The sequence below is a fragment of the Lates calcarifer genome, linkage group LG21 (assembly GCF_001640805.2).
Source record: "Lates calcarifer isolate ASB-BC8 linkage group LG21, TLL_Latcal_v3, whole genome shotgun sequence".
NCBI classification, from domain to species: domain Eukaryota; kingdom Metazoa; phylum Chordata; class Actinopteri; family Centropomidae; genus Lates; species Lates calcarifer.
This window is the reverse complement of record NC_066853.1, coordinates 15,904,907-15,928,428: the sequence shown is the minus strand read 5'-3', so window position 1 is coordinate 15,928,428 and position 23,522 is coordinate 15,904,907. Positions and strand designations below refer to the sequence as shown.

Sequence of the window (23,522 nt, the reverse complement as noted above, 5' to 3'; positions counted from 1 at the left end):
GCACTGATTAGTGTCTCTGTGTGCATACCTCCCAGGTTCACAGAAGCAGATACCATTGTGATGGGGGACGTGACATACGGGGCCTGCTGTGTGGACGACTTCACTGCCCGAGCCCTGGGTGCTGATTTCATGGTGCACTATGGACACAGCTGTCTCAGTGAGTCCCTTTACCTGTCTCTCCCTCTAGCTGTTTGTCTGTCTCTCTTTCAGTCTGCATCCATATTGCAACACACAGAGGAACATAAAGTGAGCCAGCATCGATGACTCCCACCTACTCAAGAGTGGGCTGCATGAAAAAGAAGACCATAGACAGACAGATAGACAGAGCTATTGATCAACGGAAAACATAACTAGTTAGTGCAGCCTGCCCAGCCTTAGTATGGAAGGCATATCAGACCTTTGGAGCCTGGACATCACATTTACCCAACAGATCAATGGCGAACATGCATTAGTGCAGTCCTTTGAAAACCTCAAGTAGTTCTTGAGGACCTTCACCCTCGCCCCCGCTGTCTATCTCTTGCAGAACATGGGAGGAAATGCTAAATCAATAGTTTTGATATAGCCCTGCCAGAACAACCTCTTCTCTCCCAAATACCAGGAATGAACAGCAGAATTTTAATACACTGAAAAGCTCTGTCTGTGTTTTTTTTTTTTGTGTGTGTGTTTGTGTGTGGTGTGTGTGCACATTCATTATTTGATATCCATGGAGAAATTATGTGAGTGCACGCATGTATGTTTGCAAAAGAGATAAGATGTGTGCACATTCCCATTTAAGCTCAGAGTACGGGCACCAAAGATCAGTTTTTTGCTGGATGTGAAGTAAGATCAGATATTAATTGATGGAACAATTTTCAAAGAAATGTGATGAACACGACCGATTCCCAAAGAATCTGTTGTGTGTTAAAGTGCTAGTGTGTGTGTGTGTGTGTGTGTGTGTGTGTGTGTGTGTGTGTTCCTGAACTCAATCATCTGCACTGTTTCCCAAGATGGCAGACACCTGTGGGAGATTAAAGACACTGTGTTCTGACTGACTCATAGAGAAACAGTCTCTCCTGTGTTCCTTTATTTCCCTTTCATTTCCTCTGCGGTATCTCCTTTTGAATATCGGTGTCGTCTCGTCTTTTGTCATCATAAACCACCTCCATCTAGCGCAGGACAATGCAGGCAACATCATAAAACCATGTTTTTGTGTGTTTTAAAGTTATAACAGCATTTGCAGATATGAGGGATGGGAATTTATTTAATCATATTGACATTTAAACAACATTTTTGTAACCAAATATCTGACTAGTCTGAACAAAAAAAAGACTAAAAGAAAAATGAAAAAGAGTGTGTGAGTGGGCAAGAGAGAGAGGAAGCAAAATACACTAAAATAAAACTTATTTTTACTTGCCTTTTTTTTTTCATTGTGGTTATTTACCAAGGCAGAAAAAGCACAGAGGGGAAAAAACAAACAAGACAAGAAAAAAAAAAAAAAAAAAACTGGCAAGACATAGCAGCCCTGCTCAGATAATGCCAGGCCAGCTGCCGTAGATTTAAGTATTACTGGACCTTTTTCCACATCACAAGCAGATCTTTCCTATTTTGGTGGCATGACTCATTTTAGAAGAGCTTTATGAAGAAAAACTTACCCAAGACACAACTTTAGCTTTACCAAGTGTTATTGACATGGACCAGCTTGACACATGGGCAAGCTACCAGTTTGATTTAGTACTTCTGTTATTCAGACTCACAAGACTTACATACTGCAAGTCACTTAATTTCTAATTTACTTCTTATTCATCATTATAATTATTTTTTGAAGACAGATTACACTCTGTTTTCAGTGGCTCTGCTCTGAATTGATGGACATGTTTAAAAGAGCAGTTACAAAGAAAAAAGCTCTGTTATTATTAAAGGCAAAGACACTGACAAGGTTAAAGAAGTAATTAGAAGCAAAATAACAGTCTGCTTACTGTGGTGTCTCTACAAGGTTCTAAAAACCATGTATCTGATCATTTATTTCATTTCAAATAATAGGAAAGTATAATAAACAGGAAAGATACCACTGGTGAGACCAAGGACTTCTTAACTTTCACATAACTTTTGTAAATAGGACCTAATAAACCATTAACATCTGTCAGCATGACATTATTCTCTGTTGTCTTTTATGACCCTGTTGCTCATTTGTCATGTACACAACATCTGGAAGGCCCATGCAGAAATATTTAACTAAAGCGGAGGTCCTTGTTGACATCATGTATGGTGTCATCAATGCAGCTTCTGTGGATTTATCACATAAAACAAGCTGTGGGACTACAGCTGCGCGATTTCAACATGTCAGCTGATTTTGACCATAAACCGGCGCAGTGTATTATTGTCAGTATCTGACTAAAGAAGTTTAATCCTGATAAAATCTGATAAAAAGATTTCAATATTTGAAGATGCTCAGAAATTTATTGTTCAGACAGCAGACAAAACAAGTAATTATGGTAAGTCTAGTTTTCATCTGCAGGACACCTCCTTTACCACTGTCCTCTCTTTTTTTCCAAGCACCAGATCAGACTTGCAACAAAAGTTTTGTCAGAGTGACGCAAAAGTTGAATTCTGGTACAGCTAAGGTCTTACTGCCACATGTAAGTTATAGATTAGTTCAGGAATGCATTTTAAAGGTGCCAAAAGATTGCTGTATTATTCATGGAATTGTCCACAGGCTCAACATTGAATGGAACCTGTTTGTATATATTGATCTCTAAACAAGCCATTTGTAAACAAGCTAGTATGCTATTACGTCCAACCTTGCCTGCCTATTTGTTTACATTGGCGCTAATAAGCAGCTGTGCTGAGTGACCTTATTGCTATAACACACAGATGAATAAAACCACTGATGGTGCAAGCGAGTCCTGTCCATCTCATTGACTGTCTCTAATTGCAGCATTTAAGTGCTCTCAGGCTACCATGCTAATGTGAACACAGATCGATGTCACTTTTCTTTGCCCTTTAGGTTTGGGAGTGCCTACAACCAAGCAACAGACAGCTGTTAGTCTCTGTTAGTCTGGATTTTTGCTCGACCCCTTTTTTAGCCTTATGATATATTAAACACTGTGGTTTGTAACTCAGCATGTGGCTCGCAGCGAAGCCCACCTTTTAAAATCCCTATCCATCCCCATCCCTCCCCTATCTGCTCAGATGTGAGCCCATTCATCACTTCTGTTGCCAGTTAATTGACAACCCACCCCCAACCCTCAAACGCACATCCACACACACACACACACACACACCACACACACACACCACACACACACACACACACACACACACACACAGAGTATCCTATTACTTTTTCCACTCCTCTCTTCCATGCCTTATCTTTTGGAATTTAAAAGTACATTATTAAATTGCCTACCCCCACCCCCAAATTGATTTTCAGTGTTTTCCAGCCTACTTTCAGAGGAATTTCTTCTTCACATTTCTCACTCTTGTTTCCATCTCATCTGCCATCCGTCTTTTGTGAAGATATGTATCCCATAGCTCTTCGGTTTCTCCTAGTCCAGCCTTCTCTACCCCCCCCCCACCGCCCCGTATTCTTTGTCATGCTTTGCTCCCCAATCTATCTAGCTATCTCTCTCTCGCTTTCTTTCTCCGTGTTGCTTTAATCTAGGCCATCAAGTGAGGTGCACTTGCTCATAAAACATTTGCACCATAATGGGCGATTTGCTTAATCATAACAAAAAAGTCCCTTTGCCCCTGATCTGCAAATTAAATGTAACACTAGAGGAAGAATAATTACAATGATCAGCGCAAACGATAATTCTTCTTTCTTATCCGCGCCCTTTCCCCCCTCTTTTCTTGGACTCTCGCCTACTTTTTCAGCATCTTTCTCAGCACGTCTCTAGCTACCTCTCCTAGGCCCGGGTGCGTAGTAAATGGCCTGTGAAATTAATGGCATTAATAGTAATCGCATGTGTCCCTCTCCTTCCCTAAATAATTGAGGTCTTTGCATCAGTTCCTGCTTGTGCTGGAAGCTCACGCTGAATGAGTTTCAGTCTTTATCACACGGGCGCCCACCTTGAGCCATATGCAGTTACATATGTACTGTGTTCCCATATAGATGTATCACTGAACACGCGCTACACATTAATGTTTGAGCCACTATCAATAGTGTATACACTGCAGGCTCACCTGACATAACAGAGTGAATTATTCACCTGTCTTTCCTTTGTCTTTGTCTCTCTGCAGTCCCCATAGACTCCACGGCAGGTATTAAGATGCTGTATGTGTTTGTGGATATCCAGATGGACAATGCACACTTCCTGGACACGGTCAAGTTCAACTTCCCCCCTGGACAATCTCTGGCACTCGTCAGCACTATTCAGTTTGTGGCAGCACTGCAGGTGATTAAGCATTGGGTCTGTCTGATTTTGTGTGTATGTGGGTGAGTCCATGTTTGTGCAGAGCGAGCTGAGGTAGAGTGATTCTGTATCTTTACCTGAATAATTATTGACACTTGTGTGTATTTTTGTATGTACAGTATAGGAACACACACACGCACATTCTTCTGTGTATTTGTACAGTATACTTTTTCTGCTTCCTGGCTTTTATGAACAAGCTCACACTCCACACTTAAGCTCAGTTCAAGAGTGGGTTTTAGAAATCCGGCAGCAGTTATTTTCGATATGAAAGGTGGAATGAACTCGGAAGGCCCGGTTCAGCGTCGTGTTCAGCTCTGCTCTTTACATAAGCAGTGGCAGCAGCTATAGTATTAAACTTGCACACCATTTTTTTCCCTTGCCTGTGTTCTATAATGCGTTCTACTGCTTCCATTTGCTGTGTTGAACCAACACCACTCTGGGCCGTCGCTAATGTAACCGCCGTTATTTTTAAACCATGCTCTGCCCATGCGGGTTATATTTCATGTTGGGGTGTTTGAGTGCATTCACGTGTACATACGTCTCTGTTTGCAGTTGTGTATTGTATGCATGTGTGCCTCCATCTCACTTATGTCTTATGGTGTGTAGGCTTGTTGAGGTCACACAGTATGGGCGGGAGAAGCTGGGAGTTCATCCGTTTTCCCTGTGGACTGCCTTAAATTAGCCTTAAATCGTTCAATTTATCCTTCCACCTCCAAGTGCATCAACTTTTTTTTTTCTTTTTGCTGTAATTGTTTGGTCTCTCATCTTCTCACTTTGCTTAAATGAATGTGGGTGTTTGGAAGAGGTGAATTTATTTATTAGAGCTCACTTGTCAGAAAATATTTATTCCCCTTGTTAATGTTGTGGTGATAGATATTCTTCCTGTTTACATGTTTTCATTTTTTATTTTTAGTCTGATATTCAGGTGGCTGCATTGGGAATTAGGTTTCTGGTAGAATTAATGGCATGCATGACCCCTTCAGGATCACTTCTCTCTTGATCCTTTATCTTGTGAATGCAACACCCTCTTTTGACCTTCTGCATACATATTCTATATCTTCTGTCTCAATTGCATCCATTTTCTGTGTTCTCTTTTTTTGTTGTTATCTACTGTTTATTCTAAAGACAAAAGGGGGGAAGCTATTTAATGCAGAAAAGGGAGAAAATGACCAAAATATGTGCACAAATACAGGCGCTCAGTGTTATGAAGAACACAAAAAAAGTCTCTAATTATCTTTCTTTCTCCCTGCCTCTATGCTGCAGGCTGTGAGTGCAGCCCTCAAGCCAGAGTATGACGTGCTGGTCCCACAGTGCCGACCTCTGTCACCAGGGGAAATTTTGGGCTGCACCTCCCCTCGCTTGGACCGCCATGTCAATGCCATAATGTAAGAAATCTCCCTCCTCCTGTCTTCTACCTCACAGTTTCAGCCTGGGCCCTGTCCCTTCTTTCTGTTAGTTAGGCAGAGATATCCAGATAACCAAAGACATCCAGCCTTGACTCATCCAGTCACTGCCCCCCCCACACCTACAGTAATTACCCCTGTCATTGCCATGCCCATCCACGTGATATGGAGAATAAGCAGTGTGACATCACACCAGTCACACCAGACATAGCTAGCTACGACAGCTACTCATGTATGTGTGCTTCCGATCAGGCTCCTGTATATATCCAGCAAGAAACAGCCAGATGCTGATCCAGAATGGCGAGGCTAAAAATACCTTCACACTGTGGAAGGCATTGAATTGTGTAAAACCAGACAGGCACGGCCACTTTTGGCTGCTTCAAACCAACCACAACACATCCACGTGCTCACCAATTTTCCATGTGTTAAAGAAACGTTTTCACCAAGTATTACATCTACTGTGGCACGTACATGGTGAGAATTGATAAACTGTGCAACGTGTCTGCATTCGTTCCAGCTTATGTGATTGTCAGTTTTAAATTCTTGTTTTCCCCTTCTCTTCTTCTAAATGGAAAAGATCTTTAAACTAGTAGGAAGCTGCATGTGTCCTAAAAGACTAGTTCTTAAGTGTTTTCACATCATCATAAACGCTGTGAATGTGAGACTTGTCAGGATGATGCTTATTCCACTGTGCTGCAGGAAGGAGAGTGCTCTGGCAAGGTAACAGGTCCAGGCAACAAACAACACCTCCGCAGCCACTTTGTCTCTATACATCTAACGCAGCTCTACAGCAGAGAGAATCCTGTGCTTTACAGTGCACAGCGAGTTAAAGTAATTCCCCAGCTATAATTATGTCTAGGTGCTTCAACCCGGTACGTCTCATCCACACACATCTAGTGTTAGCCCATGTGATTAAAACCCCCCAGTGCATGACATTAAAATGGCTACACAAGGACAAGCTTTGCTATATGCATAAGCCAGGCCCTATGGGAGACAAAAGTGGTGCTGCGTGTGTCTTTGTACATGTGAAGGAAGTGGAAGGGTTAGGGTACGCTTCACCTACTAATCCAATGTGCGTCGTCTTTGATGTCTGAGTTGTGGTGTGTAGGGGTGTGATGGGAGAGAAAATTGATTAGCCTGCCTGAGAGTTGGTATGCTTCTCTCTCTATCCCCTCCTCCCTCTCTCTCTCTCTCTCTCTCTCTCACTCGGTGTCCTCACACACACACATTCAATACACTTGCACTTGTGCACGTTACCTTAATGAATTACTATGAAGATATTGACACAATTGAGTATCCTCTATCTATAACAAAAGAGGCACAGAACAAGCTCTTTTTGCCAGTGTCGGATTTTGTACAGTAAATTTGTATTTAACACTGGGTTATCTTACATTAATTAGGAATTAGTCTTTCCTTAAAAAATGTTATATGCACAGGTTATAATTGCATTTTACCTAGGCTTTGAACTGCTTGAGCATTATGGAGCGTGAGCAGTGGTCCGTTAGTCTTTGAGTCCCATCTTAAAGCTTTAGAAAGGGCCTGGTCTGTCTCATTTTTATGATTAAAAGTATTTCTAAAAGCTGAAAAGTGCATTGAAAAGAACTATAAGAAATGATCAAACGACCATTTCTATCTGCTGCCTCTGCTCTATCTCACCCTCATAATAGAAGAATATGAAGATGTAAATGTGAAGATAAGGCATTGCACAATGTAAAGATAAATAGTATATACCATAAAAGCGATAGCACTTTTATAAAGAACAATAGAATGTGGATGGAAGGACTGTGATCATAGAGCAAGCTAGAGTCGAGCACATCAGCCTCTTAAAGCTGCAGAGAGCTGAGGACAACTGTGGCTGATGTGCAGCAGGCGTATTGTTGAGGACATAATTATAGGAGGACCTTGGATGTTGCTAAGCAAAGAGAAGCAATGCGACAGAGGCCGTGCACAAGTTCATTTTGTGCTGCTCAGTGTTATTTGTGATATACACAAGTAGAGTGAGACATACAAATATTTTGCACACTAGTTGCTGGGTACAGTGATATTATTTACATAAAGTATGAAGCAAATCCAAAATGGTGAGATGGGAAGATTTTCTAAAGTCTGTTGATTTGACATGGAATTTCCCAAGTGTGCTTTCACACAAACACATACACACATTTAAAAATAAAGTCTTGGCTAGACATGTCTCCAGGTAGCTGATATGGCATACCACCCACAGCCAGTTCGAAGCTGCTCTAAACTCTGACCAATTAGTGGGTTTAATTGCATGTCCTGTCTCAGTAGGCCTACTGAGACTTCACTGTAATGAGTAGGGGTACTGAGCCCCCTCACACTAACAGCAGGATTCTTCTCAGCCTGACCCTGAGAGAGGGGGGTTTATGTAAGAGTCTTCTGCCTGAGCTTGTGTTCTCAGGTACCTACATGCCTCTGTGTACTGACGGTTTATGAACTCAGCCTCTGTTCGGGCTCTGGTGATTCCCCAGCACCAGACCCTGGGTTAATTGGAAGGGCTTACATCCTCTGTAAACAGCATGCTCCAATCGCTGGGGTCATGTTCCTGGACAGCAGAGATGGGCAGACCCTCTACCCCAGCTTCAGGCCTTCTGCCTGGTAACACCTTGGTCTTTTGTTAAAAGGCAGCTGAGAGGAATATATATATTTTTTAAAGAGAGCTAGTGGATAGAATAGGAGAATAATAGACTTGTATTTATTATGATTGTGCAGTGAACTTTGACTGTCTAGAGGGGTTTCCTTGGCAGAAAATATTTTTCATTTCTTTTCTTTACGTCTAACATTGAATTGATTGGTGTTTTTCTCTAGTTATCTGGGAGATGGAAGATTTCATCTGGAGTCAATCATGATCGCCAACCCAGATATCCCTGCCTACAGGTATTGTGAAACAAAGCGTTACCATTTGTCTTAAAATATTTTCATTTCTCTGTGTTTTCTATGCTGACAGCATCAACAAAGTGTAAGCATTACAGGTCTAATTTTATCCACAGTCTCTGGGCAACTGAAACACATTAATGGAATAAAGTAGTCTGATTGCAAAAGTTAAATAAAGGAGAAAATAAACAATTTTGCATTTGACAACATATGTGAATGCCTGTTAAGATACTCACAAGAATGTTTTATATGTAGAGAAGTTTTTTATATACTATTCAAATGCTTAAAATCCCTTGCGGTCATGATCACTCACCTTGTTACCGTGTCGTGATAACATTTTGTGAGGATGAAGTTCTGTTTTGATGAGGTCTTGTTTGTATGCAAAATGAAATTGTGTTGTTATAGACATATGCACTGTCGCACAGATCACAGGTCTCTCTCATAAACAAGATTCTAATCTCAAGTGAACTCCTTGTACCGGAGAAAAGGAGATTAGATGCTCAGAAATACCTCCATTTTCCCAAAGATACACTGACTCCTGTCATACTTGATGGCTTTTCATGATTTGATTTGTTCTTGCATTCCTGTCCTTAAGATAGATACCTAGACAATAGGTGGTAATGTGTATAATAAGGTTTGTCTGTTTATGTCTATGCGTGCATTCCATTCACATCTGCCTTTTTCTTTGCCTTTTTCTGTCTGTGTTTGTTTGCAGATATGACCCCTACAGTAAGGTTTTCTCCAGAGAGTACTATGACCACGAGGCCATGCGCTCTTTAAGGCTTCAGGCTATTGACAAGGCTCGTTCAGCCCAGAGATGGGGCCTGATCTTGGGCACGCTGGGCCGGCAGGGCAGCCCCAAAGTCCTGGAGGTAAGAGTCTGCACCCTCCTTTCAACATGTTTACATGTCCTAAGGCCACTTATGCAATGGCTTGTAATATTTTCAGTGTGAGTTTCTCTGACAAGTGATGTGGTGACATGAAGTACTAATAGGACAAGCAGTCTTCACACTGGGAGCTTGTTATTTCACATTTAGGATGATGCAGCCAAACAGCCACAGAAAGTTCTATCCTTGATCCCACTGTTGGCCTCAAGGTCGGCTAGATTGGAGTGTTACTGCAAGGGATATAAACTTTAAGCAATTCCTTGTATCAATTTGGCAACATACATGAGAAATAATCAACCATCAGTAAATATTTTAAGGCTTAATAAATACTGTATAAATATCCATGCTTTTCTTCAATGAAAGCTTTTCACAGCACAGTTCCAGCAAATCGAGAATTTGAATCATGAATCAAATTAATCTGAACAATTCCATCACTCAAAATTGTTGCTCATGTCGGCATTCAGTAAATTGCCAAGAAAAATTCAGAAGGTTAACAGTGATAATCCTGTGAAATTTGCACCTTTCTAAAATGTATACGATTTTGAATTAGCTAACTCTAACCAAGGCTCTGATCAAATTTGGTCTTTGTTATACATCACACCTTCACCAACTGTATCAACATTTAGCACAACTTCAGCATCAGATCAGATAGAATTGATGGCTTAGAAATTCATAAATACTATATATGTGCACACACTCAGATGTTGGTCCATTAGGTGCAGACTCATAAGTGAGAAACTCAAAAGTCTTTGCAAGTATGAGCTATTATGCGTTAGCATGCACACAAGTCTGTCTGAGGCTACCAATCGATTGACCACGAAGCCTTCTCTGGTCACTCCTAACCCACAGCTGCTCCTCCTGCTGCTTGCTCTCATGATCCTTTCTTCTTTGTCTTATAGGCCCACACTTTGTTTTTCTGTAATGTTGTATTTTTGGCATTGTTTCTTAGGTTTGCCTTCTTCACATCGGCATGTCCTGAATTACTATACATTGCAGCAGAATCCATTTTAACACAAGATGTAGAAGCTATATATCCATACTACACCTAGGTTTCATCAGTCAGTATTCATTCTGAGGATTATACTGGCACACTTTTCCTGTTTGTAAATATCCAGACTTAAAAGATGTTAGCATTGGTGTAAAGTAGTCAACCAGAAAGCAAAACGTTTCATTTTAGGGTGGTAGAGGGGATGGATTAGAAAATATTTAGAAGGTATTTGAATAAAAGACCCAACTCCCATAGTGATCTGTCGACCCACCAACTCCCCCATAGTGATCTGTCGAGATTCAGAAGTGTAATGTCAGATAACCTCTCAAGTAAGGGGATAGTACTATTTATGATAAGAGTGCAGTCATAGAAATGTCTCATGACACTCCCAAGGACAGTAGATATCAGCAAACACTCATACCTTTATCTCACCAAGGGCACATTTATGAGATTTCTTCACTTGGTTTGGCTGCTTTCTGCATCTCTGAATAACACCACACCAAAACTTAAAAAGCACAGACAGCAGAGGCGCAGAAGTCCTTGAACTGGCTAAATTGTTTCATTTATTGATAAAATATGCAAGGTCTGGTGTCTGGGCTTGTACCCAAGAGACATGATCCAGCCTAGTCTGATGAGGTAAAGTAGGAGCAGGTCAATTTGGGCGTACTACCTTCTAGAGTGGTGAAGCAAAGCTGAGGGCTAAATCCTGGCTATGAAAACTGGCTCTTGGGATGTACTGTCTTGCCTCTTTGATATATATCTGACTTTTGCTCAGTTTTGCTCAGCCAGCTGTTGAATCTCAGAAGGATCAAAGTGTATTCCTTCCTGTTTGTTGAACAATGGACCATTCCTTTCACTTGCCAGGAAGTGTGATGGAGTCCAACTCTGTGGAGGTTGAAGGTTTGTGATTGTACTCCTCATGATGTTGTGTGAGATACTTAAAGAATAGAGTGAGAGCTGTGTCTATATTATCAGCAACAATCGTAGTGCGTTCTCAGTGGGAGTTTCAATCAATCAGCTCCGTGATCTTTATGAACAGTATCTCCTAGCACATCCAAGGAGTAGAGAGACACCAGTTTGGTGACCTCAGGATTGAATCTTTGCTGATGATGTAGTTCTGTTGGCTTCATCACCTCCAGCACTCATTGTAGCTTTTTACTGCTGAGTCAACACTTCCAAGTCTGAGGGTATTTTAGTCTTCAGGAAAAATCTTGATTCCCCCTTTTGAATTAGGAATGAATTGTATTAGTGAGTGCACTATGAAATTGACAAGTGGATTGGTTCAGTGTCAGCAACAATGTGGGGACTGTGCAGAGGTAGTCTGAAATAAAAGTGCTTGATCTGAGTTCCTATCCTCTCTAACAGTTTTCAGTGGGTAAAGACTGAAAGAATGGGATTGTGGCTGTGAGCATCCAAACTGAGTCCGGCCACATAGTGACACAACATGACTCAACATCCATAAGGAGGTTGGAGTAGAACCGCTGCTGTTTTGGGGATCTAATCCAGATGCTTTCCTGTGGAGTCATTTGGACAGAGCCAACTGGATGGAGACACAGAGGAAGCCCCAGAATATGCTGGAGGGATTACATATCCCACCTTGGCCTGAGAATGCCAGAAGGAGCTGGAGGACATGGCTGAGGAGAAGGATTTGTCTGCTACCTTCCTTAACTCAGGCCTCAGAAACAGAGCAGAATAAAATAGTCTTTCTGCTAAGATGGACTCTAGAGCAAAAACTTTGGGATAACCGTAGTTTAGAATGCTTAAATAATTGTGTATGTGGGTGGAAGTCATGGGCATCACTTGCCACAGTGGAGTTTTACAACACTAGAGATAATTGTGTTTGATATTTGGATTGCAGACTTTTCCACTGGTCCCTTCACTTTACCTCTTTCTCTTCCTAGCACCTGGAGTCAAGACTCCAGTCACTGGGCAAGGACTTCACTCGGGTGCTCCTGTCTGAGATTTTCCCCAGCAAGCTGGATCTTATGTCCGATATAGATGCGTGAGTATTAAGAAACACACATATAGACTTATGTACATCCAAATTAGGGCATGTGCTATTCATTGTATAAGACCTGCTTGGCCATGGTAGATGAAGTAAAAATGATGGCCCAAATACTCATAGCTTTTGTAAACTCCAGTCACTTGCAAAGACATTTTGCTCTGGTCATCATGACGATACCCCTCAGTGCTTTTATGCCATAACACAATGCATGAGGCATTGCCGGACAAAGCTAAGATTTTACCATTTTATTTTTTGTTACTATAAAGACTTGAAGACTTGATTTGTACAGGGCAGGATTTCCATGTCCACATGCAATGGCTTCCTGCAATGTAAAAGTTGAGATTACTTTCATCACCTTCCACATATCACTAAAACATGTTTGGTACATTGTTTGCTTCATTTCCAAATTCGTAATTACCAGTGTCTCTTTGCAATAAAGGCAGGTAAGTTATCTTTCACATTGTGAACTCCAGAAGAGCTATTGTGATCAACAGCACAACCCGAAGTAGGCACCTAAAAGTTACAATCACCTAAAAGTTGCAATCAACAACAGTTGAAATGTATTCTGTAAGCATCATCGCACACATAATTGGGGAGTCAGCATAATTTGCGTTTTCACACTATAACAAGGAGCTGGCAAACAGTAGTCTAGAGCTTACAGCTTCATAAACAAAATTGGCATTCACGCCATGGTCAAATTCCATAGTTTTGCCTTCGTAGCAAAAACAAATAGTCCAGAGTAATGAACTTGCATGCTTGATACTGTTTCCTCATCTTTGACACACAGGGCATAGAGAGAGGAATTTTAAACATGAATAATCTTTTAAAGTGCTTACTTTTCACTCTTTACTTTCACAATAAGGTCAGAGTATAATAAAAACTTTAAAAAAAAATTAGCTTCTGCCTTGCTCAAGATGGCTTATTATTTATTTATTTCACCTTTGGGCTCCAAGTTCTGTTTAATCACCTTGCCATGAGTTTAAAAACACATTTCCTTACCAGAAACCAAGGAAACAGTGAACCCATCACACATAGTAAACACTTAATCATTCTCTCACATGCCATGAAATAGCTGACATGTGATTGTCATGTTCCACAGTGCCAGGTGCTGAAATAGGCTCTGCCAGTTAACACTGTTTTCCAGCCCAGGAACACCCATTACTGTATTCAAGTTTCTTCAATGAAATATCATGTACTCAGGCCTCAAGGTGCATTCCCTCTTCCAACCAGAAGAACAGAGGTGAAAATGAACAAGGGGTTAGTGAGACACTGATGTGCAATAGTTCCCATCACACTCACGCGGGCACAGGCGCTCACACAGTCAAACACACACACACACGCTCCTCACACTCCCTCAGATTGGCCTCTCACTGTGGAGTAATGAGAGGTGTGATGTGTGAGGGAGGAGTGGGTGAGAGAGGGACAGAAGGTCTGAGAGAGACTGAGAGTGAGTTGAAGAGAGAGAGAGAGATGCAGAGGTAGTTGAGGGGGTTGTGTTTGGAAAGCAGGCGATCGTGGTAAAAGCAATTTTTTTCCTTTCTTTTTGGCTCTCCTCTTCAGACCTGACGTGAGTGCAACTCCAAAATTATGTAAGTCAGGCACGATTCACCCAACCAAAACAAACCCTCATCACTGACAAAAAGCTTTTCAACAAGTTCTGTTTCAGTAGCACTTATGGTATTGATGTCAAGAAAACCAAAGTATTTGAATACAAAGACCCAATGTGTACATGCACACCATAACTAACTGCACTATTATAAATCATATGTAGAGAGAAATTTTTCTGATATTTAATCTCCCCTCATTTATACAAATTGGCAAAATATTAGAAACACCTTTAATAACACAACATACAGCATCCAAAATGACCATAAAGTTGAACACCTTTATAAAACACAGTCAGAAACAAAAACTGAACATTATAACCATCATGAAGGTACAATCTATTATAGGACTGTTGTATTAGACTAAATTAGTTTTAGCTAGGTGTAGCTAATAACCTGGCAACTATACATCAATACATACAATACATCAAAATGCATTGGAACAATAATTTTGTCTTATTACTGTTGAAGATTAAGAACTTGAACAAGCAAGTGAGGCACCATTTAGTGGATCTCTTATGCTAATATTTTGTATTTATCAACCATTTTATTTTTTCTCTTTTTGTTTCCCCCTACACTGCTCATAACACTTTGTAAGAACACAGGCACCCTACGTGAGACTACAACAGACATTACAAACCACCAGGTGGTTGAAGCTGTGTTGAAGGAGGAATAAAAGGAAAGAGAGAGGGGGGAGATTGAGCAATAGACGGTGGGGTGGTAAAGGACGCATTAGTGCTCAGCACAAGCGGACACAGTACGCTGTACAGAACCCACCCCCAGGCTTTCTCTGTCATTAGACACACACATACTCTCTCATATAAAGAGAGAGGGAGGCACCATTAGCATATGCTCTTAAGTGTGTAATTAGGCTGTCCCCAAGCAGGTTTTAAACTATTGTACAGATATCTGCACACCACACACACTTATCTCAACTAGACCGCAAATGCCACCCAGTGCAAAGCAGCCTTTTATCTTTCTGTTTGAATTTCAATTTTTTACTCCATTGAAATGAAATTGTTTGTTTTAATTCAATTAAATTTGCCATTAAAGGTGAACAGTTTTCCATTTTCCTGCAGTGCTGAAAGGTTAATTGTTCTTGCTTTCGGCGGTTCAAGACTATGAGTGTAATTGAAGCAACGCCATGCAGGTGGTGGACCTCTTAACAGTGTCAGGGTGTAATGGGCCACAGCAGCTAATGCAGCGAAGCCTGGGCTGGAGCTCACATTGCATAGTAGCACCAAATGTCATGCAGTCTTACCTTTGTTTATCACAGCATAAACATCACCAGTCCTGCATCCTGCTCCTCCAATCTTTGTCTCTCTTTCTTTTATTCTTGATTTCAGCTAATCTTTGTCTGGAAATGTTGTGAAGTTGTGAAACGAGGCTCAACCACCAGAGACAAAACCTTATCTTTTATCCTCCGCCTTGACTTCTCTCCCCTTCCTGTTTCCTCCAGCTCTCTCTTTGTTTCACTGCACCCCATGATGTGGGTTCTCTCCTGTGCTGGCTAGATTGACGGCCAGATAAGGGCTGGAAATACAATTTGGGCAGCATTCTAGGGGCAATACCTGGCATGGCACCATGTATTTTACTGAACTGCACTATTCAGTCAACGTCTGTGCTAATATTAGAAAAGACCCTTCTGGCTTTACGTGCCAGTCAGCTATCTGCTCCTCGGGAGGGATCCTCTTTGCCTTCCCTTTCATGCTTTCTGTCTTACTTTCCTCTCAGACCCTCCTCTCAGTGCCAGCCCCTAGGATTTCGTAGAAAGAGTCTTGGCGTCCTTATTAATCACCCTCCCTCTTTTAACCACTCTCAGCTTTCTTTTCACTTCATACTGCCATTAGTTTTGTGGGTAATCATAAAGCCAAGTGTTATTATTAACCAAAATGAAAATGACCTGATGATGGTGCTAGATGAAAAGTTAGAGGGTTACCAATACATGTTTACCCACATACATGTACACATAGACGTGCAAACTGCAGAGACCTTCCTCCTGTAGTTCCTTCTTCCTGCGTGTACAGGCTAAGGCAGTTTGGATACACATGCAGTGTTTGACTACATAATTAGCTCCGGTGTAAAGGTCATATTTCAGATTCCATTTCTCCATCTAAACTCTGCAAACTTAGGTCTGAGGAGATTGGCGCTTGGTGCAAATATCTCTGACTCAGCTGGCTTTCAAATTAGTAGAATGAACAAAAAATCACTCTTTGGGTGTGGGGTTGGGTGTGGGGAAGGAGACATTAAAAAAAAAAAAGTGTTATTTGAAAATGAGAAAATGCCATGCGTTTGCCCAGAGGGGGTGGAATATTTCTGTGACAGAAAGCAGTGTGGAGCGAGAGTCAACGGTGCAATCAATTCTGCAGTTGAGAAACTGTGTGAAAGTTGGAAAATGAAGAAAAGACAGATGGGGAATTTGACGCAGTAGAGTCAACATGAAAGTATTCAAGCGATTACAGCATACGTTTTTTTTTTTTCTTTCATGTGTTTTCCATCTATGCCTATGTACCCGCCCATACTCCTTTGCTTAAATCTCAAAGAGGCATACTCCTTATTGACATTTACCTACGTCTGGCTTTATCTCCAGGGCTTTTATATGCACTGCAGCTCAATTCATATTTGTCAATATTTCTGATGAAGCTCCATCATTAGGATTAGGGACAAGGGAGGGTCTGCTCTGTCAGTGGAGATGGAGCTGAGGATAGCATTGATCTGTGAAAGCTAACCCCCCCGTAGCCCCGGCCGCCTCTCTCCGTCTCCACATTCCCATTGTTCATTTTTCCCTCCAGCTGTTTACATCCACGCCCTCCTCATCCCTCTCTCATGCATTTTCCAGAGTAAACACTTTTCTCCCTGCCAATCTTCCTCCTCTCCTCTGCCTCTGTTGTCTCTTCTCTTATTTCTTGTGCCTCTTTACCACCACCCCACCACCACCTCCCTCCCTCTGTTTTCATCTTCATTGCTCTTTCTCCCTATCGCTGTATATCTGTGTCCTCCTCTCTATTTTTTTTTCCCTCACCTCCTCCTCTTCTCTTTCATACACCCCCCCGCCCCCCCCAACTCACCCCTCCACCCGCACCCACCACCACCCCCACTCCTTCCAACCACCCTGTCTGCCAGCTATGTAGGCTACCTCCGTGGAGACCGGGCTGGCTTTTTTATTCACACTCACCTCTCCTCTCTCCCTCTTTTCTTTCACTGCATTTCTTCTCTTTTCACCTCAGTTCACTTTTTTCTGTTTATGCCTCCTGCAACCAAGTCTGCTCACCTCCCTCCAATCTCCCCCAACCCTCCCACCGCTGCCGCCAGAAAACCCTTCCTCCCTCTCTTTTCAGACTCCCTCTTTCACCGGCCAGGCTATGCATTCAGACAGTGTAGCATGGCTGTCTTTAGAGCTGTTGCAAATCAGGACAGATCTCTCCAACAGATGCTGGAGATCAGGTGGAGGGAGGCTCCCCGCACAACCCATTGCATCACGTATCCACATGCAGCATGGAGTCGCAGATGTGCCCTGCCTGTCTAATAGGATCTCTGTCTCTCGCCCCCTCTGACTGCTTCTGTTTTTATGCACACATTTGTACTTAGTTACGGATGTACATTTGAGCGCAAATTTGTATCTTGTCTTTCCCACAGGTGGGTGCAGATTGCTTGTCCACGCCTTTCTATCGATTGGGGCACAGCCTTCTCCAAACCCCTGCTGTCTCCGTATGAGGTAAACATGCACCTTATAGTCTCTCAGCAAGATCACAGCTGTTGTTCGCTTATCAGAGGAGCCTCATGCATTGCACACAAACACACACACACACACACACACATACACACATAAACACATACACACAAACCTTTCTACTTGTACACAGACCCCTTGACAGATGTCCTGCTGAAGCCTTCATCAAAGTACCAAAGATAGGAGAACCACTACAATGTTAAAGTATGGAAAAGTCTTTGAAAGGGTGCTGAATTTGTATAGAAGTCATCAAGGCCTGCTTGTGCTGGGGATGGAGAAGCACACCTCCTCCTCCTCTCTCCTCTCTCCTTCTTTCTCTCCCTCCTTCTGTCTCTTCCTCCATCCCTGCCATGAAGCACACCAGCACACATGCACACACACACACACACACACACACACACCAAAAACAGCATCAGCAGAAGACTAGCACCCCCTGCTGGCTACGGGAACACACAGACCCTCCCCTCGTGCAGCTGTCTTGTTTTTCTAAAGGGAGAGAGATAGATCGGACGGCAACCCATAAAGATCCATTTCAAAGCAAGTGTTTGTTTGTGTGCCGCTGCAGCTGGTGTAGCGAGCCTGCAAAAAAAAAGAAAGGGAAAAAAAAAAACAAACAACAGACTTGCCTTGTGATGGTTTTGGCAGTTATGTGCTATTAGGTAACTTGGCTGTTTAGTATTTGATGTCAGCTATTAATTCATTCAATGATTTTCCTCAAAGATATGCTAGTGATTTGAATCCTTGTGAAATGGCTGCGAGGGGAATTGCTGTCTTGAATATTGGATTCTGATTTGAAATGGTTGCTGTTTTTCTCTAACTACACATCTTTGTGCACTGCTTGTGTTGCGCATATATTTCAGAATGAGGCCATTAAGAATAATGATAGCATTCACCTTCGAAGAGGAAGTGATGAATATTTTGTATTGTTTTTGTCTGACGTCTGTAATAGTGCATTTGAAGTCTGAAATTCCTGCTGTAATGAGGAAAGCAGCAATCTGTTTTCTTAAGCCCTTTGTGTTACAGCTCACTTTGCTCTCCCCGCCAGCTATTTGGGAACAACGTCTGTGCATTTAAATAATTTGCAGCTGCACTTGTGTCTATATGTGTACTTATGTGCCGCTGTGATAAGTCTTAATTCCCCCTCCACCACCACCCCCGTCTCATACCTATGAGTAGTATACATCTCAGTGCACCGTGCTTTTCGCCGTGGCATTTAGAATGAAGATGAAGAGGAGCGCGATGGGAGGGTGGAGTGAGCAAGGAGAAGGGTGGTGGTGGATGGTGGTGGTGGCGGCAGCAGCATTTATTTTCAGTGCGTCTCATGTTATATTTATAGTCAATAAGACACACTTGGCTCTCCTGTCAGAGCAGGGATTAGCAAGAGAAGCTAGCTTCCACAGAGAGAGGCAGTTGGTGTGAGAGGGGAGAGGAGGAGAGCAGCGGGTAAAAGCTGGAGGAATAAGGGCAGAGGAGAGGAGAAAGTGGAGAAGTGTAGGGAAAGGAAAGGCAAAAAAAAAATAAGACAATGAAAGATTTATCCCAGTGTAGAGTTTGTTTGTTTAAGAGGAAATACTAAGGGATTTAGTTGACCTATATATTGTATTTTTAATATGTGGATATGAAGGAGGAAAGTTGTGTTATTATTTTGTTTTACCTGACAACACATACACAGAAATCAGATATCTGACATTTTACCTTTTGTTTAAACATTTATTCATAATGTGTAGCACAGAACCCATATTTCACTTGGAAAAAAATGAGAAGAAATAAACTCTTAGCTTAATTTTCAGTTCTTGTTTGGAGCAAGAAAATTCATATCTCTATTTCTACTGCTGTTTCTTTTGTCCTTTTTTTGCTTGTTCAGATGAAATCATAAAAACATGTTTAAGGGAAGTGTTGTATTCCTGTTTCTATTTAAAGATTCAGCCAGTATGTAAGAGAACACTACCTTGTCAGTGCTGGCACACACCATACTAACAAAATAAACTACAGTACTGTGCACACAGTGTAACAGTGATGAATTATGCCCCACTAGGAGAGAGATTTCATCATTTTAAAACTGCATTTTTTTTTAATGTTTCCCTTGAACTAAATTCTCTAATGGGTCAAATGACTTGTTTTCTCATCTATACATTTTCTCAATACATGATCTAAATTATCCCAAACTGTAGGAAGCCAAAGGAAGGTCTTGGCATCTAAGCAGTTTGAAAGAGACATGAGAACTCAGATGAATTAATAAATGAACAATCACATCATTTGTTCTTTCATTTAGCACGCTTGTTTATTCATCTGTTCAGTCATTCAGCTGCTCTTTCTTTCATTCACAATCAGTATTCAAAGGCACTTCTCTTCCATATGGAGCAGTGTGCACTTATGTCACAGCACTGTCATGCCAGTACTGTTGCTCTCCTTTAGCAGCTGTTGTGTCATGCAGTGCAGCTGCATGGGGATAACATGACAACTCTGCCTGTTATCCAAGTTTAATATTATGACACCTGTCTTGTCTGTGTAGTCAGTCTGTTGTGTCTTCTCATCACTCTGCGGTTTCCAGGAGCTGGTTTTCTTCAAAACTTGCAAATCTAGAACTGGATAACAGGGGGATAACAGGGGATAAAACAGCAGAATTGTGCAGCAAAGCATCTCATAGGGTGCTGTTTTTGCATTTTTCCAGCTTGTCAAGTTTCTTTTCTTTCTCTTTTTTTGTTTTGTTTTTACACGATTTGTCATTATCTGTCTATCTTTCTCACTGTCTGTCTCTCAGGCAGCCGTGGCATTACAGGAAGTAGGCTGGAAGGAAGTTTACCCCATGGACTTTCTACTCCAATCAGAGCCTGGGGCCGTGGGCGCCGAACCACCCTGACAACCAACCTGTGCGGCCCACTCGCCGACAAGCCCAGGTGAGCAGGGGCGGGAGATAAAAGAATAAATGACAGAGGGGGTGAACGAGAGGGGAGGGGGCAGAAAAGCTGTTAAGGAGTGAAACCACACCGTGTTGAGCATGTGTTCAGTGGCTTTTATCAGTGTATCACCACACTGACACCCAGTGGCATAATGACAGCAGGACATGCATCTGGACATCTCTCTTAAAGGCGTGGTTATGACCTTGACCTTGATGTGCATCATAAATTTTCTCATTTATTCAAAAAAAAAATAAAAAAGACAAGTTAGATGTTCAGTTAATTGCTGCAATGTGAATACACCCTTCAGTAGCCATATTGCTCCATATTACCACTAATCTGTCTGAGGTAGGTATTGTCACTATTCCAAGTGTTAATGCTATCCCACTGCCTGCCTGCAGAAGCCAGGCTCAGTGCCAGCTCTTCCTACCAAGCAGTGTGGGCAGACCCAGTGCGCCCCCTGTGGCTGTCAAGGGGAATGACACATCATGACCAGCATTGCCTTCCACTCGTCTGGTGCCTGCAAATGCCTGCCCCCCTCTGTTTACGGCCGGATGGAGGTCAGACCAGAGGAGGAGAGCGGCAGGTATTTGTCCAGACAGTCTATCAGCGAGCAGGGCTAAAGCCAGAGGAGCCCTCAGCCCCTCCTCAAATGGATTACCAGCCATACATAATCCCTCATCTTACAATACAGGAAATCAAACCAAATTCATCGCTCTTATTCACATATTCTGTTATGTGGTCTGAGCTCAAATACATGCGACAGAGAGAATAGCTTTTTGTGTTTGAGCTCACACATGTTTCATGTGAGTCAGGTTTCTGCATGAAAGCGCCACTCTCTGCCACGCTAAGAAAGGAATTCTTCCCGCACGTGGGGGGGTTGGCGGGTGGGAGGGTGGGGGTGTGGGCCCTTCTGTAATTCAAACACGGCTTTTGTGATTGTGAGAGAGACAGAGCGCGCAAGATGACCTTGAACACGTTGGAATTGAAGTGTCTGTTAATGTGGGTGGCTTCAGTCAAACGCAGCCCACTCGTCCTTGGATACAGCACTGTATGTCGCCGGACACTTCAAATAAGTTTCCCCTCATGGTACATTTCAAAGACAGTCACCGACATATTGTATGAAGCACTTTCTTTGATGTACCGCATGTGACTTTTCACAAGAGCACTCTACTGAAATGTAGATAGTAAAAGTGTAATACATTACGACACGACCTTGTTTCCTTTTCTTGCTTTTGTAGTAGAATTCTGAAACAATAAATCAGGAATGGTGGTGGTGATGGAATCTTGCTTCTTGTGTGTGTTTTTGATAAACGCAGTGCCATACTGAAGCGATGAGCCTGTTTTTATGGCTGAGGAGTACGAGTTCCTAGATGCGTGCAGTGCTAGTCACGACTGCTCTCCATCCTCATTATTTATTGATGGAGGAGTCTGTCAATAAATAAATAAATAAATAAACACACTATTGCTGTTTGGCAATCACAGAAGAAAACTGATTGACAGTGGCATGCCATGGCCTCAGCGAGAACTTGTGAACCTTCCCCAGGTTGCAGTACATCGTCTCAGGTGGGTATGATGTTGTGCTGAGTTTTGTTTTTGCCTACAACTACCAGGCTTCTCCAGTCAGATCCTCTCTCTACCTCCCCACCGTCGTATCTCCTTGGCAACAGAGGCCAGTGCAATGCAGCCCGTCCCGCCAGATGTCCGCCTCATGATGTTTCTCACGTGTCCCACTAGTGGCTGTTATTTTGATGTGCTCAGTACAGTGTGTGATGCCCAGCACGGAATACATTATTGGGCGTCACAGCTGTCTCTTTCTCTCTCTTTCTCTCTCTCTCTCTCAGCTGATGTTTGATTCATTTCTTGGCACACTGTATCAAGAGAAAGAGGGGACAAGTTTAATAAATGTTTTTTTTCTCTTCATCTAGATTGTGCAGTTTTTTTAATCCCACAGCCTAAAGATTTAGTTTTGCTTTAAAAATTAATTTCTGGTTTGAACATCAGTAAAAGAGGATGTTTTTCAAAAGGTGTCCTCGCCAACAAGACATACCTTTTGTGTAAGAATTTAAACCATTTTGCACACAACACTTGGAACTAATGGGTATTTAAATATCCTTATTAAAGTCAAAAAGCGCCCTTATTACATTACCATGTGAGGTCTGGATGCTTTGATGTATACCATAGTAAGATGTTTTCATAATCAGACCTAATAATGCATTCTTGTCAGGTTGTCTGGTGTGTGTGAAATTGAATTCCAATCGCTAACGTAGATGTTTGAATATATTCTGTTTTTGTAAGTATGTATTATCTGAACAATATGTTATATTCTCTTTCTGTCTCCTATGCTCATTGCTCATTGTTTATTTGTTAATCATTACCGTGGCAACAATTACTCTTCTATGGATCCATAAAATACATTATACAGTTAATGCAAATATCTTCCAGCCATTTATTATGCCTGCAGTAGAATTATACAAGAAACAAGCATGACATATAAAACATTACACAAATGACTGACCAGTTGCTTCTTTAAACACGTTTTGCTAAATAGTTGCAGCATAAATATTCCAGTGACCCTTATAACTTGTTTTTCACTGCATAGGTCTTTGGTGAAGGTATTGTATTGTGCCCCAATCCACATGTGTCTTATTGTAATGATGAACAATGAGACAATCCCCCTTGTAGAGCACAAAGTAGAACAACTCTTTAGAGTGTAAAAGAAAAACCA

The 23,522-nt window shown here is 41.9% G+C and overlaps 1 protein-coding gene across 1 annotated transcript in view; it reads left to right on the top strand.

Annotated features, from left to right (window-relative positions):
* dph1 (diphthamide biosynthesis 1) overlaps positions 1–22,079 on the top strand; it is a 52,109-nt gene extending 30,030 nt beyond the window's left edge. The window contains 10 exon segments of the mRNA XM_018668235.2: positions 36–157; positions 4,219–4,373; positions 5,655–5,776; positions 8,618–8,686; positions 9,399–9,555; positions 12,460–12,560; positions 17,804–17,882; positions 20,659–20,709; positions 20,711–20,794; positions 21,196–22,079. Coding sequence (XP_018523751.1) covers positions 36–157; positions 4,219–4,373; positions 5,655–5,776; positions 8,618–8,686; positions 9,399–9,555; positions 12,460–12,560; positions 17,804–17,882; positions 20,659–20,709; positions 20,711–20,794; positions 21,196–21,276 — 1,021 coding nt within the window. The 3' untranslated portion in view covers positions 21,277–22,079.
* Positions 22,080–23,522: the final 1,443 nt, after the last annotated feature.